Source organism: Vombatus ursinus, unplaced genomic scaffold (genome assembly GCF_900497805.2).
Source record: "Vombatus ursinus unplaced genomic scaffold, bare-nosed wombat genome assembly UNPS02014772.1, whole genome shotgun sequence".
Classification (NCBI taxonomy): domain Eukaryota; kingdom Metazoa; phylum Chordata; class Mammalia; order Diprotodontia; family Vombatidae; genus Vombatus; species Vombatus ursinus.
In genome coordinates, this window is record NW_020954550.1 from 1532262 (window position 1) to 1552324 (window position 20063).

Below are 20063 nucleotides of genomic sequence, written 5' to 3' on the forward strand. Positions count from 1 at the left end.
TGACTAGAAAGTTAATAGAATTATAGATTTAGAGTTGAAGGTGATGTTGTAGGCCATCTAGTCCACCCTTCTCATTTTACAAATGAGGCACTGAGGCCAAGAGAGGTTAAGTTGTTTGCCCAGAATCACATGGCTAATCAATGTCTAAATTGGGATTTGAACCTAGATTTTCCTGACTCTGAGCACTCTGTCCTTTCTGCCACATTGTCTCATGTCCAGTAGAGGTCATGCCCTCCACAATAGTAGGAAAGTTTGAAAGATAATGGGGGAAGATAATGAGTTCTGTTTGGGGGCATGTTAGTTTTGAGATACTTACAGGATAGCCAGTTCATGGTGTCTAAAAGGCAAATGAAAATGTGGGACAGTAGCTCAGGAGAAGGACTAGGGCTGAATATATAGATCTGCACATCATCTAAAGAAAAATTATAATTGAACTCATGGAAACTGATGAACTCAGAACAAGTATAGATAAAAAAAAAAAAGGAAATTGTACCACAGAGCTAAGGGGGTACAGCCACAGTTATTGCGCATGACATGCTCAGAGTTTCAGCAAATGAGACTGAGAATAAGTGGTCACAGGGGTTGAATGAATAACCAAGAGAAGGCAATGACATGAAAACCCAGAGAGGAGAAGGTGATGAAGTGTCAAAGGCTGCAGAGAAGTTAAGAAAGCGAGGATCAATAAAAGGTAACTATCTTTGGCAATTAAGAGAGTGTTAGTAACTTAGAGAGCAGCTTCAGCTGAATGTTGAGGTCAAAAAGTAGATTGCTGAGGGTTTAGAAGAGAGCGAAGGCTAAGGATATGGAGGCACTGGTTGCAGATGGCTTTTATAAGTGATTTAGCTGAGAAAAAAAAGAGAGGCTAATTATTCCCTGGAATGGTAGGATCTTGAAAGGGTTTCCTAATATTGCAGACTTGAGTGTGCTTATATTCACCGGGGAAGGATCTGGTAGCTAGGAAGAGATTGAAGATTAGAGAGAAATAGGGGTTTACTGAGGAAACAATTTTCTGGAGGAAATGGAAAAGTATGGGATGAAGGATATATGTAGAAGAAGTTTTCTTGGCAAATAAAAGTGCTACTTCTTAATCAAAGACTGGAAGAAAGGAGGATGTACTGGGGGGGTGGAGAAGGTGATGTATGAATGGGATGAGATGGGAAGAAGGGGAAAAAAATGAGTGTGAGTATATGTGTGTGTGTGTGTGTGTGTGTGTGTGTGTGTGTGAGAGAGAGAGAGAGAGAGAGTGAGGTCCATCTGAGTAGCTGCGAGGGGTGAGGGAAGATAAGTAGATCTACTTTGGACATGTTGATTTTGAGAAGCTTGTGGCATGCAATTCAAAATATCTGATTGGTAGTCTATAAGAAACTGGAGTTCAGTAGAGATAAATCAATCCTGTAATCTGAATCAGGAGATAATCAAATCTATAGGAGTTGATGAGATCACCAAGTAAGAGCATTAAGGAAAAAGAAAAGAGGACCCAAAATAATACCCAAAAATACTTTGGGGGGAATTTTCACAATTAGCTGCCAAGTCATTGATGGAAACCCAGCAAAAGAAACTGAGAGGTGGCTGGACAGGAGAACAGCCAAAAGAACAGTCATGAAAACCCAGAAAAATTACAGTATTCCAGAAGAGATGGTGGTTTACAGTGTCAGACCCTCCTCTGCTTTTTTTTTCTCTTTGCCAAAATCTCTAGCTCAAGATCTAATAACAAATTTAGTTGGTGGTGAAGTGTTCTCATCAACACTCAGCCACTGACTGACTTGTTTAGAAAATGCTTTCTAGATATTTCTTTGTTTAACGCATCCCCTTGTTTTATATGCCTTCCTTTTCTGGTGTGCCAAATCTCTACATTTTTACCTATTCTTCTCTCAAAAAAAAAAAAAAACCTTACCAAAACTAGCTTCCTCTTGATAAAACTGGCCAATGGGGTAGAAGTGTCTGGACCTTAGTTTCCTCATCTGTAAAATGAAGCATCTGGAATAGGTAGCATCCACAGTACCTTCCAAGTCTAAACCTTCTATTCTAGGACCATATTCTGTTTCTTTGGCAGGGTAAAGATTAGATCTCGACAAGAACTTCAAAGTGATTTAGTCCAACCACTTCATTTTATAGATCAGGAAATTGAGGTTCAGAGCACCTAAGTGTCTTGCCCAAGATCACATATTAGTAACTGGGAGAGCCAGTATCTGAACCCAGGTCCTCTGATTTCCAATTCCATCACTTTTTCCCCTGAACCTTTGCCTGAATCTCTTTCTTCAATCATTTCCTCCCCATTTGTTCATTCAGCAAACATTTTATTAAGTTTCTACCATGTGGAAGACACTGCTCTTGGCAGTAGGAATATGAAGACATAAGGGTCCTCCTGTTTTTTCCCTTCCCAGCCCTTCACATTCTTTTGAAGTAGATGATGAAGAAATTGAGAGTTGGAAAGATTGCAGAATGGATTTTATTTTTTAAAATTTTTTTCAGAATGGATTTTAGCTTAAGAAATGGGGAAGGGATTTTAAAGTCATCTAATTCAACTTCCTCCTATTTAGCAGATATGGAAAGACAGGTTAGGATCAGGGGTGCGGAACTTGCAGCTTTGAGGCCATATGTGGCCCTATAGGTGTTCAAGTGCCCTTTGACTGAATCCAAACTTCACAGAACAAATCCCCTTCACAAAAGGATTCGTTCTGTAAAACTTGGACTCAGTCAAAAGGCTGCACCAGAGGACCTAGAAGGCTACATGTGGCCTTGAAGCCACGGGTTCTCCACCTCCGGGCTAGGTAAACTTGTCCAGTATAACTTGGGAAATGGCAGAATCTAAATCAGAGCCCAGTCCTCTCACTGCAAATCCAGCGTCTTTCCATTTTACTATGTTCATGAAGCGGCTTGCCCAATAACAAGATAGCATTGGGGTTGGGGGATAGGGGAGGTGGGAATGATGAATGAATGCAGAGTTAGACATGAGTGATTAACCTACCCTGCTGTGAGTTCATGAAAGTTTTATCTCATTAGAGTTCTTGCTATTAAACTATGGTGACAGCCAAAATTATCTTATTTCTTGTGCATAATTCCTATTTTGAAGCTGTCAAGGGGATTGGAGAAAACGTGTAGTCTTCCATCTTGTTAGTCACATCACTTCTTTGTAAGTTCATCTTCAATTACCAGTATTCATTTCAAATTTGAGGTCCATGAGTGGTTTGGTGTATTTCTAGAAAAAGAAGCATTCGCTGGTTTCCCTAGAGACACATACAATCCTACATAAATGCCACTTCGTAAAGTTGTCCTGTTTATTGCACCAGCTAGTCAACCATCAACTTTGCCATAAAGTTGTGTAGCATAGCTACTCTCTTATAATAGGTATCTGGTAATTCAGAAGATTGTAAAGTAGAAATAGTTCAATAAATTATTTGACTGCTAAGAAAGCAGTTACTCATTCTCTATAACATTACTCATTTGTGTTTTCTTTCTATTAATTCTTTTTTCCAGACTGATCAATCTCAAGATCTTTTGGGGCAAGAAATACAGGCAGGAATAGACTATGCCAACCTGGATGTGGTCCAGGTAAACAAAGGTAAGCATCCCTCTATTGGCTTGATATAGACTACCTTATTCTTATATGTGCCTTCTATTATTTATGTTCTCCATTTCTGGACAGGTATGTCTGAAATATATTTCAACTCATTTCTAGCCACTGTTTTATGTCATTTTAAATAATTCAGGACTGTCCCCAGAAAAGTTCAGAATACTGATTTGTTTTGTTTCTATTTGAAATTCATCTCCACGTTTTCTTTCTTTCTCTCCTTCCTCTCCTCCTCTACCTCCATCTCTCTCTTTCTTCCTCCCTGTTTTCCTCCCTCTCTCCCTTCTTTCCTTCCTTCATTCTGCCCATCCATCCTTCTATATCCACTTCTAGAAATTTTTTTGAAGTTTTCACATTTCTACCCTTTAAATCTTCCTCCTTCCCACTATCTTCCATGACAAAAGAATAGAAAACACTTGCTTTCAATTGTCTTATGGAAGGAATTCCATGATGATATAAAAAGAAAAAAACCTGTCATTTCACTTGTATAAGTGAAAATAAACCTCATAACACCTCATTAATCCATCCTAAATGGCATAATTAAAGATCCATTCTATTTTATCAAATCATCGTTTGATGAAGTGGCTTAATTTTGCATCCCAGATGTGTTTTTAAACTTTAGAGGAACTTTAAAAAATATCAGACATCCATGGTTTGCATCTGTTTCTTATTTTCTTAGACTGGAACAAATATGTATATTTCTCCAACCTGAACTTTTCCACCCTTGGTGGAAATATTAATGTCTTCCTTTCCTGCAGACCTAGACGAAAACAGAAATAAAGCATTTGATACATGAGATAGGAACAAATGGGAAAATTTACGATACATGTAGAAAATGAATATCTCATACATTCCTAAACCTTTTAGAAAGTATAAAGCAAGTTATAGTGAAGGCACAGAAAGAAGGTAAAATGGACAAGATTTTATTTTTCAGAGCAAGCTTGCTTTAAAATGTTTTTTTGTTCTTTTATTTCAACTTCTGTTTAACTCTGGTATACAAATACTAACATATCTTTAAATCTTGTAATGAGGCTTCTCATTCCTTAGACTATTAAGGAAACTATGGATATAGAATGCTGCATATACAGTCTGACTGTCACTTTGGGTTGGTTCTGCTTAACTCTTCTTCTTTGTTAAAAGGGAGGAATTACATATTATTATCATAAAAACCATCAACTTTTTTATTGAAGAAGATCAAATAGATTAATAATTTTTGTCTTGAAAGATATATATTTTTGGACAAGTTTTGCATTGTTTTAGAACCATATTTTTAAATTATATAGTTCATAGTATACTTTTTTAAGCTAAAACATCCATATCTGGCCTCTGTAGATTAGAATTTCCAGTGTGTGTGTGTGTGTGTGTGTGTGTGTTTAGCAGCAAGGAATTTAGTCATTTTAGGAGGAAAAAAGTTCACATCATGAATAAAAGGGCCAATCTTAAAGTCAGGAAGACGTGCGTTTAAATGTTGCCTCTGATAGTACTAGTTCTGTTGTGCAGACAAGTCATTTCACCCCTCAGTGTCTGTTACAGAAGATATTTTGAATTTATCAACAGAGGGAGTTTCCACACTGGGAATTACCCACAATAATGAAATTGCAGTTCTAAGCCCTAAAAAAAAAAAGTTTTTCAAATTTTCTCTGGATTTGAATGTGGCTATCTGATCCAGTGCCCATGTTGAACCTAATTCTTTGCCATTTTCTATTTCCTCTTTTTTTCTCTCTCAACTTTTCTTATCTATAACTTTCTCCTTCAGCTCTTTTCTTTGCTTTCTACAAGCCCATCTTCAGCAAGCTTTCCCTGAATGAGAACAGAGTATTTTTTTTCATCTTTTATCCAATGTAATGTTAAGAGCCATTTTAAACAAAAAAACCATGAAGACTCTTTCCCTTTTTTATTTAGAAGCTTAATTCTCACCATTGCCATGTTATGCTGTACCAAAAACACCCCTATGGAGTGGGTGACATTCTTCTTTTTTTTTTAATTTTTAGGCAGTTGGGGTTAAGTGACGTACCCAGGGTCACACAGCTAGTAAGTGTGAAGTGTTTGGCCTGAGACGGTATTTGAACTCAGGTCCTCCTGACTCGAGGGCCGGTGCTCTATCCACTGTACCACCTAGCTGCCCTGGTGACATTCTCTATATGTCTCTGCTTTAATATTTTATATTACAAATTCTCTAGGTTATGGACTTTTATAGATGTTATGAGAGTTACTTGGCATTCTGTTCTATTTCATGTTGAAATAGTACTGCTTTACTCATTTACATATTTTAAATAAATACCAACTATGTATCTGTTCCCATCTCTTTTATCCTTAACTTATAAAATGGGCATTTCTTTTGTTATCCTCACCTTGGGTTTGATGTTTCAGAGTATTGTGCCCTCAATATTAGCCCACAAATCTGAAATGAGCTAAAATGTCTTATAGGGCAAAACTAGCCCCCAAGTTATCTGTTTAACAATGTACCTATGAACAAACTGATTCCTGCCCTAGAATGTCTGCTAGAATATTTACCTAAAATGTATGCATTGCAATATCCATGTATGATATGCTTATTATGTGAAGTAGAGACATCTCGAACCCTGAATCATGCATGAGAGACATAAATATAGAGAGTATTTATGACATTTTCAGCAGCCATTCTAGTGTTCTACACAGTGGGCATTTCAGTTTTGATAAAGGAGTTATCCAGGTCAGGGTCACAGATTTGTTGTTTGAGTTCATCAAAGCCCATTTTAATGCATTGTTTTGCCTTGTAGGATGGTCTCTAAATATAACCAGGAAAGAGTATTAACTTTCTGATGAAAAATCCAATATTCCTCATAGTCTAACAATATCTAATTTGTCTGGCACCTACACTGAAGGGTGAATGATTGGTGACCTACTTCTGTATTCCAAGAATTTTGTAGAGAGGATGTATGGAATGTTCTCCATCACCAAAGACTAAGTTCATTGTCTGTTACTAAAGGGTTTACTAAATTAGTTCTGTTACTAGAAAGTTTACTAAATTAATTCTGTTACTAAGGAGTTGATTTTTATCTTTACATATCCTTGTATACTCTCTTCTATGAAGAAAAAATGTCCATTAATTGGAATGTTGTTGTTTTTTTTTCTGTCACTCAGGAGCTGCTACAGTATCTAAAATTAATCAGTATTTGGAGAATGAAGACAAAGAAAATTTACTGGAAGTGCTACAATCTAGCTATTCAGAAGCAAGGCAAATGATCTCCCTGCATGCTAAAGATTACTATCAAATGCTTTTTGAAGCCAAGAAGCAGAAGTCATTTGGAGGTAAACCTACTATTCCTTTAGAAGCAAAAGTAGATTGCCTGTTGTATTCTTTGAGTTATTCTTCTTATAACAAAATTAATTTCAATACTGATAATAATAACTTGGCATCTATATAGGCTTTAAATAAAGTCCATAGATCACATTACATGCTTCATTTGAACCTAATAACAAGTCTATAAAGTAGTTATCACATGTATTGTTATGTATAAAAATGACCATCTGTTAGTGAAGGCATTGGAGCTTCAGAAGCTTACATAGTCACAAGGCTCTTAAGTGTTAAGAGATGAGATTACTAGAATATTCCCGGCTCCAAATCCAGAAATCTCTCAATTTTCCCTGCCCATTGTAGATCACACTCAGTACCTCTTAAAAGCAATGGCACACATTTGCAAAAATCACCTTTGAAAAAACTCTTTTGAACCTGTTTTCCTTCTTTTCCAGTAAAGTGAAGGGATTGCATTTAATAATCGCCTAGGTCCCTTGTAACTCCCTATTAGAGAGTTTCTTCATCTGGGGTTCAGGAACTTTTAAAAAAAATGTATTTTTTGATAACTGCATTTCAATATAATTGGTTTCCTTTGTAATACTATGTGCTTTATTTCATGCATTGAAAAGTATTATTCTCAGAAGAGATCCATAGGCTTCACCAGATGCCAAAAGAGTTCATGACAAAGATGAAGAACTTATGTCCTGTAACAATAATAATAATAATTCATAGTAGTAATAATAAGAATTAAATAAGAATTTGCAGAAAGCTTTGAGGTTTGCAAAGCTCTTTACTCATGTTATCTCATTTGTCCATACAATAACTGTACAAGGCAGATGGTTTTGTTATTCTCATTTTACATATAAGGAAACTGAGGCTCAGAATGGCTAAGTGATTTGCCTAGGATAATGCAACTTCTGAGGCAGGATTTGAATTGGGTCTTCCTGACTCTGAGTGTGGCACTCTATCTACTGTACCATCCAGCTTCCTCAGTAAATATCAAGCTAGCATTAGGAGTAGCCACAGAACAGAGTGAAATTGGTAGTCTAGTATATTCCCTATGCCTCCTTTGTTATTTCTACTTAGGATGATAAAATTTGTTGGGACAGAGAGGGAAGAGACAAATGCTATAGGAATAAATCTTCATGAGTGTGTCAGGCTTTAGGAAAAATTCCTCTAACCTTATGCGTTTTCAGACTCTGCTTGTAATTATAAACTTATTTCCAGCCTTCCTTTAATGATCTTTTCTTGATGCACTTAGAAGCCATTCCTTCCTAAGTAGTGGCTTTCCTCCCTGAAAGGGCAGGGAATGCATTTTATTGGTTAGAAAAAGTGAATGACTTTCTCCTCCTCCATCACCAGTGATCTGAATATGCCCTCATTTATATATAGATGGTGTGAGTTTTCTGGAAGATGAGAAAATGCTTTGTCTTGGACTTCCTCATCTTAACTCTCTCTAGTCATTTTGCTTGCTCACTGTAGGCCTACACCTAAGGTTATTTCTTAAGTGATTGACACCTACATATCCTGCCTGACCTGTTCTCAAAAGCCAGAAAATGTGCTAGAGACTTGCTTTTCCCAGTCTGTCTTGTCTGACCTTAAACTAACTAAATAAAACAAACAAATAAATTAATCAAATTAAATAAGTAAAATATTTTGAAATAAATATGAAAAATATGTAAAATAAATTAGCAACATGGTAGTTTCACTTGTCTCTGATCATTTACCTGCTGTGATATAATGGGAGGGCCTTCCTAGGTCAATAGATTCGTAATTCATCAAGCTTTCTGCTCCCCTGACATCTCACCAAGGATAACTAAGGCCAGTTTTGCATACTTTCTCTCTCCTACCTATGAGGATCCTTTGTGGTGTATAGAAAAGGCCATTCTCTAAAACCACAACAATTACTTGTCAGCATCACAAATAAACATAACCTTATGATACATTTTAGAGTAGTAAAGCATATAAAAACATTGGTAGTTTTCTCATCCATGCCTCTTTGAAGATAGGCATACTTATTTGCCTGAGCATTATAGAGGGCAGTGCAGCATATAAAACCAGTTGTGGAATGTATGTAGGGCTCTCATGCATATGTGTGTGTGTGTGTGTGTGTGTGTGTATGTGTGTGTGTGTATGTATACATATTGGAGGCAAAGAAGCATATAAAACCAGCTCAAAAATTCTTGGAGTGGTCTTATAACTTAAATTATGATCAACGATGTTGCTGATTATAATTCCAATAGCCTGATGATGAGTCACACATCCTGTCTTGTGGGAAAGACAAGATAAACCTATCACAAGGTACAGAATGACCTAGGCTAGAGAGCCTCTGACTTCTAGTCCAGTTCTGTATCTACAGTCTCATGACCTTCAGGACCGGTTTCCAAATATGGACTGTGGTTCATAAATTTGTTTCAGGGTTTTTTTAGTATTTTATTTTTTTCCCCAGTTACATGTCAAGAACATTTTTATCATTCATTTTTACAAGATTCTGAGTTCCAAATTTTTCTCTCTCCCTCCCTCCCACCCCTCCTCTCTTTTGAAAATGGTAGGCAATTTGATATAGTTTATACATGTGCTATCATGTAAAAAAAATTTCCGTGTTCATCACAATTGGAAAAGAAAAAATAGATGAAAAGGGAAAAAAACAGCAAGAGAGAATAAAAGCAAGTGAAAAAAATATGCTTTGATCTACATTTGGAGTCCATCAGTTTATTATCAGGATATGGATGGCATTTTCTTTCGCGAATCCTTTGTACTTGTCTCAGATCATTGTGTGGCTAAGAAGAGCTGAGTCGTGGCGCAGTGGATACAGCACTGGCCCTGGAGTCAAGAGGACCTGAATTCAAATCTGGCCTCAGACACTTGACACTAGCTGTGTGATTCTGGGCAAGTCACTTAATCCCTATTGCCTCAAAAAAAAAAAAAGAAGAAGAAGAGCTGGGTCATTCATAGTTGATCATTAAACAATGTTTCTGATACTATATATAATGTCAAGTCTTTCTAGGATTTTCTGAAATCTGGCTGCTCATAATTTCTTATTGCACAATAGTATTTCATTACATTCATTCCACAGATTGTTCAGCCATTCCCCAATTGATGGGTATCCCCTCAATTTCCAATAATTTGCCACCATGACAAGGGCTGCTTTAATATTTTAGTATCTTCCCTGTTTTATAATCCCTTTGGGATACAAACCTAGCAGTGGTATTGCTGTATCAAAGGGTGTGCACAGTTTGGTGCAATAGGGCATAGTTCCAAGTTGCTCTCCGGAATGATTGGATCAGTTCACAACTCCACCAACAGTGCATTAGTGTCCAAATCTTCTCACATCCTATCCAACATTTATCCTTTTCCTTTTTTTGTCATATTAGCTAATCTGGTAGGTATGAAGTGATATCTCAGAGTTGTTTTAATTTGCATTTCTCTAATCAAAAATGATTTAGAGCACTTCTTCCTATGCCTATAGATAGCTTTAATTTCTTGATCTGAAAACTGCTTGTTCATATTCCTTGACCATTTAATAGTTGGGGAAAGGCTTGTATTCCTATAAATTTGATTCAGTTCTATATATATTTGAGAAATGAGGCCTTTATCAGAGACACTTGCCGTAAAGATTGTTTCCCAGTTTTCTGTTTTCCTTCTAATCTTTGTTGCATTGGTTTTGTTTGTACAAAAACTTAATTTAATATAATCAAAATTATCTATTTTACATTTTGTAACGTTCTCTATCTCTTGTTTGGTCATGAATTCTTCCCCTCCCTATAGACAGCTTTACTATTCCTTGCTTTTTTGATTTGCTTATGGTGTCACCCTTTATGTCTAAATCAAGCACCCATTTTGACTTTATCTTGGTGTATGTTGGTCTATACCTAGTTTGTGTCCTATTGTTTTCCAGTTTTCCAAGCAGTTTTTGTCAAATAGTGAGTTCTCCTTAAAGCTGGAGTGTTTGGGTTTATCAAATACTAGGTTACTATGCTCATTGACTATTAAGTCTTATGTACCTAATTTATTCCACTTATCCACCACTCTATTTCTTAGCCAGTACCACATAATTTTGATGATTACTGCTTTATAATATAGTTTGAGATCTGGTATTGTTAGGGCCACCTTTGTGCTTTTTTTTTTCATTAATTCCTTTGATATTCTTGACCTTTTGTTCTCTCACATGAATTTAGTTGTTATTTTTTCTAGCTCTATCAAATAATTTTTTGGTAGTTTGATTGGTATGGCACTGAAAAGGTATATTAGTTTAGGCAAAATTGTGATTTTTATTATGTTGGTTTGGCCTACCCATGAGCAATTGATATTTTTCAATTGTTTTCATCTGACTTTATTTGTGTGAAAAGTGTTTTGTAATTGTGCTCATAAAATTCCTGAGTTTGTCTTGGCAGGTAGACTCCTAAGTATTTTATATTGTTTAAATTATTTTAAATGGAATTTCTCTTCTATCACTTGCTGCTGGGCTTTATTGGTTATATAAAGAAATGCTAAGGATTTATGTGGGTCTATCTTATATCCTGCAACTTTGCTAAAGTTGTTAATTATTTCAAGTAATTTTTTAGTTGATGCTCTAGGGTTCTCAAAGTATGCCATCATATGATCTGCAAAGAGTGATGGTTTTATTTCCTCATTGCCTATTCTAATTCCTTCAATTTCTTTTTCTTCTATTATTGCTATAGCTAACATTTCTAATAGTATATTGCATAATAGTGGTGATAATGGGCCTTCTTGCTTTACCCCTGATCTTATTGGGAAAGCTTTTAGCTTATCTCCATTACAAATAATGCTTACTGATGGTTTTAGATAGATACTGCTTATCATTTTAAAGAATATTCCCATGCTTTATAGGCTTTCTAATAGGAATGGGTGCTGTATTTTGTCAAAAGCCTTTTTTTTAACATCTATCAAGATAATCATATGATTTCTGTTGGGTTTTTTATTGATATGGTCAATTATATTGATAGTTATCCTAATATTGAACCAACCCTGCATTCCTGGTATAAATCTCAGCTGGTCACAATGTATGATCCTTCTGGTATATTGCCATGATTGCCTTGCTGTTATTTTGGTTCAAAATTTTTGTATCAATATTCATAAGGGGAATTGGCCTATCATTTTCTTCCTCTGTTTTAGATCTTCCTGGTTTTGGTATCAGCACCATATTTGTGTCATAAAAGGAGTTTGGTAGGACTTCAACTGTTTTTCTAAATAGTTTATATAGTATTGAAATTAATTGTTCTTTAAATGTTTGGTAGAATTCACTCAAGAACCCAGCTGGCCTGGGAATTTTTTCCTAGGGAGTTCATTAATGCCTTATTCAATTTCTTTTTCTAAGATTGGGTTATTTAAGCATTCTATTTCCTGATCTATTATTCTAGGTAATTTGTATTCTTGTAAATATTCATCCATTTTGCTCAGATTGTTAGATTTATTGGCATATAATTGGGCAAAATATTTCCTAATGATTGCTTTAATTTCTTCTTCATTGGTGGTGATTTTACTCTTTTCATTTTTGATACTGGATATTTGGTTTTCTTCTTCTTTTTTTTTAAACTAAACTAACCAATGACTTATCTATCTCATTGGTTTTCTTTTCATAAAACCAGCTCCCAGATTTATTTATTAGCTCAATAGGTTTTTTTTTTTTAACTTTCAGTCTTATTAATCTCACCTTTGATTTTCAGGATTTCCAATTTGATGCTCAATCAAGGATTTTAAATTTCTTCTTTTTTCAGTTGCTTGTCCAATTCATTGATCTGTTCTTTTTCTGCTTTGTTGATGTAAAATTCCCCCTAAGTACTTCTTTAGCTGCATTCTACACATTTTGGTTGTCATTCTTTTTAATGAAATTATTGTTTCTATGATTTGTTCTTTGACCCACTCATTCTTTAGGATTAAATTATTTAGTTTCCAATTAATTTTTAACCTGTATTTCCACTGCCCTTTGTTGAAAGTAATTTGTATTACATTATGATATGAAAAGAATACATTTACTATTTCTGCCTTTTTACATTTGATTTTGAGGTTTTTATGCCCTGTTACATGGTCAATTTTTGTGTAGGTGCCATGTGCTGCTGAGAAAAAATGTATATTCCTTTCTGTTCCCATTCAGTTTTCTTCAAAGGTCTGTCATATCTAACTTTTCTAATATTTGATTTACCTACCTAGTTTCTTTCTTGTTTAGTTTTTGGTTGAATTTGTCAATTTCTGAGAGGGAACAGTTGTCCCCCACTAATATAGTTTTGCCGTTTATTTCTTCCTGCAATTCATTTGACTTCTCCTTTAAGAATTTGTATGCTATACCACTTGGTGCATATATGTTTAACATCAATATTGCTTCATTGTCTATGGTACCTTTTAACAATATGTAGTTTCCCTCCTTATCTCTTTTAATTAGGTCTAATTTTGCTTTTACTTTGTCTGAGATCAGGATTGCTACCCTTGCTTTTTTTTTTTTTTTTAACTGCAGCTGAAGCAGAATAGATTCTGCTCGAGCCCCTTACCTTTACTCTGTGTGTGTGTCTCTGCTTCAAGTGTGTTTCTTGTAAAATATATATTGTAGGATTCTGGTTTTTGATCCACTCTGCTATCTACTTCTGTGTTATGGGACAGTTCATCCCATCCACATTACAGTTATGATTACTATTTCCCTCCATCCTATTCTTTCTCCTGTCTGTGTTCTCTCTCCTTTCACTCTTTCCCTCCTCACCAGTGTTTTGCTTCTGTCTTACCATCTCCCCTGATCTGCCCTCCCTTCTGTCAGTCCTCTCTTTACTTGAAGATCTCCCCTTCTACTTCCCTGTTGGATGAAATAAATTTCTATATTATTCCCTCTTTGAGCCAATGCTTATGTGAATAAGATTCAAGTGATACTCATTGCCCATCTTCTCATTTTCCTCTCCACTGTACTAGGTCTTTTGTACCTCTTCGTGTGAAATAATTTACCCCACTCTACCTTTCCCTTCCTTCTGTTCCTATTGTTCTTCTTTTTCTCATACCTTAAATTTTTTTATATCATTCCCTCAAATTTACCTTACACGTGTACCCTCTATCTATGTACATTCCTTCTAGCTGTATTATTAGTGATACTATTTTAAGAATTACAAGTATCATCCTCCCTTGGGGATGTAAATACTTTAACTCCATTTAACCTGTTTATGCTTCTTTTGGGTCTTGATATTGGAGGTCAAATTTTTGGTTGAAATCTGTCTGTTTATTGAATAACCATTTTTTCCCCTTGATGTATTATGCTTGATTTTACCGGCTAAGTGATTCTTGGTTGTCGTCCTAGCTCCTTTGCCTTCCAGAATATCATGTTCCATGATTCTTTAATCTTGCAGCTGCCAAGTCCTGTGTAATCCTGATTGTGACTCCCTGATATTTGAATTGTTTCTTTCTGGCCACTTGTAGTATTTTTTCCTTGACTTGATAGTTTTGAAATTTGGCTATAATGTTTCTTGGAGTTTTTATTTTAGGATCTCTTTCTTGCAGTGATCAGTGGATTCTTTCAATGCCTATTTTGCTCTTTGGTTCCAGGACATCAGGGCAGTTTTCCTTGATAATTTCTTGAAAGATGCTGTCCAGGTCCTCCTTTTGTTTTTGTTTTTTAATTTTGTTTTTTTTTTTAAGCAATTGAGGTTAAGTGACTTTTCCAGGGGTCACACAGCTAGTAAGTGTCAAGTGTTTGGTCTGAGGCCAGATTTGAACTCAGGTCCTCCTGACTTCAGGGCCAGTGCTCTATCCACTGTGCCACCTACCTGCCCCAGGTCCTCCTTTTGATTATGGCTTTCAGGTAGTCCAATGATTCTGACATTGTTTCTCCTAGATCTATTTTCTAGGTCAATTGTTTTTCCCATGAGATACTTTATTTTTCTTCTATTTTTTCATTGTTTTGATTTTTTTTAATTGATTCTTGATATCTCATAGAGTCATCAGCTTCCACTTGCCCAATTCTAACTTTGAAGTTGTTGTTCTCCTCAATTAGCTTTTCTACTTTATTTTCTATTTGGCCAATTGTGCTTTTTAAGGAGCTATTTTCATCAGTGAATTTTTGTATTTCCTTTTCCATTTGGCCAAATTTACTTTTTAAGCAATTGTTTTCTTATTCCAAGCTCCTTTGTTGACTCTTTTATCATAATTCTCTTGCATTACTCTCGTTTCTTATCCCAATTTTTCTTCTACCTCTCATATGATTTTTAAGCTCCTTTTTGAGCTCTTCTATGAGTTCTTTCTGGGCTTGAGACCATTTCCTGTTTTTTGTTGTGGTTTTGCTCATAGGTGTTTGATGTTGTTGTCTTCTTCTGAGTTTGTGTCTCAGTCTTCCCTGTCACCATAACTTTCTGTGGTGGGATTATTATTTTTTTTTTTGTTATTGTTGTTGTTTGTTTTGCTTGTCTCTTTTTTGGCCTTTTTCCTTTCTTTTAAGTTTGATATCTGTTCCCAGGGTGGAAAGGGTTCTGTCTCAGGCTTCTTGTGCCAGTGGCTGCAGGCTCTGGCTGTTTACCTGGTGCTATAGTGATCTTGTCCTGAGGCCCACAGGGGACCCTTGTGTCTGATGCCATACTGTGAGGGTGAGAGTGGGGTGGTGGTTGGCTGATGCTGTTGGAAGCAATAGGGATCTGGCAGCTTGCCTCATGAGGGGTTTCTGCATTTCCCAGGGCTTCACTGAAGCACCTGGTGGTCTGGCCACTTGAAGGTATCTGTTTGCCCTGGGCTGTGCTGAAGCATGTGGAGGTCTGGCCTACTTTCTCATCCTAACTCATGGATTTCCAAACTGCTTAAGCCTCCTTTCTGAGAGTATCAAGAAACAAATATTTAAATGATTTGGAACAGATAAGCTAAAAGCCATTTTCACTTAACATGTCTAATTTAACTTCTCATTTAACATGTCTAATTAAGCCTATTTGTATTTTAAGGGTAGCTGATTGCTTTCTAATAATAATAATAATAATCAATATTTACATAACACCTGCTATGTACTACATACTGTGCTAAGCACTTTACAAATATCATCTTATTTGACCCTCACAACAATCCTGGGAGGTAGGTGCTATTGTTATCTGCATTTCCTAGTTGAAGAAATTGAGGCAAGCAGAGGTTAGTGATTTGCCCAGGGTCACACAGCTAGTAAACATCTGAGGCTGAATTTGAAGACAGGCCTTCTTGACTCCAGGTCCAACATTCTATCCACTTCACTCAGCTGCCTTCTCATCCGCACAAGCTATTTTGTACTCAGAAATATTCTCTTATACAATCAGTATTCACTCTTATGGCAATAACCAAAATATATTTACAGTATTTTTCAGTGTCTATCAGGATCATGGAGTAAGAAAGAGCTCTTCATTTGTTCAACAAGCATTTCTTAAGCATCTGCTTCATGCCAGGCATTATGACAGATGCTATGAGTACAAAGAGAAAAACAAAGACAAAAATTCCCTTCCCTCCAAGAGTATATTATGAGCTCTTCAGGAAAGGTGAGGGATCAAGCAAGAAGGTTCATGCTACCAGAGTGTTAACCTACAGAGAGTTTAGGGCATGTGGTCACTTTTCTTCTCCTCTCTTTATGCAATTTCCCCACCTCCAGCCTGTGCTGAAATCCTATCCTTACCTGCCAAAAATGTAGGTTTCAGGATGAAAAATCATTTGCACTTTTCTCTCTCCTCCTGTGGGCTTCTTTCCATCTCCCCCTTCCCACCTCCCAAAGCAGATTGTATGTGCAGTTTGGCCTTTGAGCATTGCAACTAGGGGTTCTTAACTCTCAGGGGGACCATAGCTATATTTCAAAGAGTCCATGAACTCATAAGTGAAAAAAATTACATCTTTATTTTTACTTACCTCTAACTGGAATTTAGAATTTCCTTCAGTTATGTATGTAGGGAACAAATCACAGTACATATTTTAGGTTTCATTTAAATGCTAAAGAAGCCCACAAAAATTAAAAAAAAAATAAAAACAGTTTAAGTAGCTCCTTAGTCCACAAAGAAGCTTCCTTTCATGTCAGGAGTCCATTTCTAGCAACCATGACTAAACCATCTCAATGTTTCTCATTAAACACTTTCTTGATATTTCACATATTGAAGAGAGGATTACATTGTCATTAAGGTCTCCTGTCTTCATTTTCAATGGAATGTTTCCTGTTTTTGCGTTTAGTGACTACGGAAGGCTCATGGCTCAAATTCACATTGCGTGATATTTATAACTACTATTACAACACAGAAACAGGAGTGGGTACCTGGATTTGTCCTGAAAATTATGGAGATAAATTATCTTGGCTGTCACAGTGTGAAATTAAGGTATGGTACTGAATTTATTTTCAGTCTGTAAAAGGACTTAGCAGAGAAATCAATAAGGGGAGAGTCCTTGTTTATTTTTGTCTTTTGAAGAGAAAAGGTTTGTTTGTTTTTTTTTTTTTTTGAGGTAGGAGGAGCTACCAATAACAAATTTATTTGAGGAATGGGTATGGAGAGATATTATCATATTAGAAGCAAACACACAGATTTATATCGCCTTCCTGTTCAATCTTGATCTCTTAACATCATACCCATTTATCTAGTTTTCATTCCTATTCTATGACAAACTGTTGGGTTTGAAGAGTATGCATTTTAAGATTGGGTTTACCTATCTCACCTAGGCTGGAAGTACAGGAGTTACTCACAGGCCCTATTCCACTCTGATAAATACTGGAGCTTTAATCTGCTCTGTTTTCAATCTTTGCTGGTTCACCCTTCTTTAGATACCCCTACAGGCCCCCACTCCCAGAAAATGTCTAATTTAGTGTGAATACCCAATGGGCTTAGCCTGCTGTAGGTCAGAACTTCCAAGTTCAAAAGCTCCACCAATTTCATCCTTCCTGTTCAGATTACAGGTATGTGCCACCTGCTTTTAGTGAACTAGTAAGCATTTACCCATGTCTCAACAGACAGGACAGTCTTTCAAGGCCAAGGACAAATACTTCTTCCTCCATGAATCCTTCCCTGGTAATAATTCCTTTGCTTTCCTTTTCTATCCCATCCCCTGAAGCATCTGGAAGTGATTTCTTCTAAACTGTTTATATTCAGTTCTTCCATTTTATCTCCCCTTCTCAACTATTTGAAACATGGCTTACAATCATACCAGTCTCCAAAGTCCTCAGTGATTGCCTAATTTCCTGGTCTGATTTCCTTTACTTAATCCTCATCCTTCTTTCTGCAGCATTTGCCTCAAACTTAACATTTGAAATCCTGTCAAATGCTGCAGATGAACAACAACACCACTGTTAACTACCTATATGTGCTTTCTTCTTTGGATTTTCATGATAGTGCTCCACCTTCATATCTGTCTACTGCTTTTTAGTTTCCTTTGATTAATTAGAATCCATATTGTTCCCCTGAACTTTGAATATACTGCCCAAGGCTCTGTCCTAGGTCCTTTTCCTTTTTCTAACTACACTCTCTAGCTTGTGACCTCATTAGCTCCCATTGTTTTGATTATCATCTCTAAACAAATGACTTCAGATAGTTTCCTCCTTCCCTTCCTCCCTCCCTCCTTCCATCTCTTCCTTCCTACCTTTCTTCTTTCTTTTCTTCCTTTCTTCCTTTCTTCTATGTGTGTGTGTTTGTATGTATGTATGTATGTATGTATGTATCTATCTATCTATCTATCTATCTATCTATCTATCTAGCAGTAGTCTCTTTCCTGAACTTCAGTTGCACATCTTCAACTGTCTCTTGGACATTTCAAACATAATATCCCATAAGCATTTCATAATCAACCTATCTAAAGCAGAATTTCCTATTTTCTTTTAAACTTTCCAGCATTGTAATCATCCTTTTATCCTCACTGTCCTTCATCAATCAAAGCTAATAAATCATGAGGTCTTTCTCTTCACAACATCTTTCATATCCACTCACTCTCATGGCTACCACCTTATATTATGCCCTCATCCTTTGTTTTCTGGCCTATTGTAATAGCCTTCTAATTATTCAGATCTCCTCTATTCTCCAGTCCATCCTCCAGACAGCTGCCAAGGTGACATTCCTAAAGCAAAGTCTATCTGTCTCATTCCCCTCCTCAGTAAACTTCAGTGGCTTTCTGTTACCCTAGGATTAAATACAAACTACATTGAGGGACATTTCATATGGTCTTTAAAAAAAAGTATATAATAAATTCCAAATCACATTTTCAAAACTGTTCTGCTAGTGTGTGCTTCCTTCTGAACTTATTTCTGTTCTTTTCTGTGTATTAAAAAAAAGAAAAACTTTGTTTCAGTGGTCTTCTTTTGTGGAAGGGGAATCATTATTGCAAACCTACTACTTTTGCTCTCTTCCCTTAACCCATCCTAATTAAAAACCAAGGAAAAACACCCTTGTAACATAAACATAATCAAACCAAATGAATTCGTACACAGTGGCCATATCCAAAAATGTGTCTTCCTGCACCCTGAGACCATTGCCTCTCTATTAGGAGGCTGATAATAGTCATCTTCACTTCTTATGACTGACTTTGAAAAATAACTAGAATATGGTAGAACAAAAGAACTTTCAGGGAGACCATTTCTACCAGATGTCATTGACCAATAAATAACCAAAACGTTGCCATATGAAAAGTGGCTAAGGTGAAAGTAATGGAGAGAATAAGATGGAAGTAAAAATGTGAAAGAAGAAAATGTTAAGTAATCTCAAGAATAAAGCAGAGCATAGAAAATTATAATAATCAGAGAATCCCAAAGTTATATTGCTAGCAACTGCCTCAAGAGATCCATCAATCACTCTGCCTTTGAGAAAGACTACATTTAGGCCAGTTCATAAAAATGCCTATCTTTTCATTTCTACAGGGGTCAGGGGAGATGTTCAGAGGAGATTCTGTATTCCTCTTGAAGATAACCAAAGAAGAATCGATAGTAATTGAGATAGAAGTCATGAAATATTCCACTTTACTTAAACTTTTATTAAGTATAACCATATAAAAATGTCTCACTAGGATCTCATTGTTAAAATGACAGAAGGCTACCTTTTGGAGAAACTGTGGTCTTCCAGTGAAGATGTGGAGGATTCAACACCTTTAATGGTCCGTGTTAAGAAAGAATTTGAAGAAAGAAAAGCTTTCTTATGTGAACATGAGCCTGCTGTGGTCAAAATACAGGTCTGTGAGCTAACTGAAAAGTTTTGTCATCGGTATTGAATGATGTGTTCCTTGTGGTGATCAAATTTTCTAGATGAAATATTAATTTTTAAA

At 36.1% G+C, this 20063-nt stretch overlaps 1 protein-coding gene across 1 annotated transcript in view; it reads left to right on the top strand.

Annotated features, from left to right (window-relative positions):
* Positions 1 to 20063, top strand: part of IQGAP2 (IQ motif containing GTPase activating protein 2) — a 340576-nt gene that overhangs the window by 252475 nt on the left and 68038 nt on the right. The window contains exons 14-17 of the mRNA XM_027863404.1: positions 3478 to 3562; positions 6695 to 6862; positions 17001 to 17143; positions 19809 to 19970. Coding sequence (XP_027719205.1) covers positions 3478 to 3562; positions 6695 to 6862; positions 17001 to 17143; positions 19809 to 19970 — 558 coding nt within the window. The remainder of the gene's footprint in view (positions 1 to 3477; positions 3563 to 6694; positions 6863 to 17000; positions 17144 to 19808; positions 19971 to 20063) is intronic.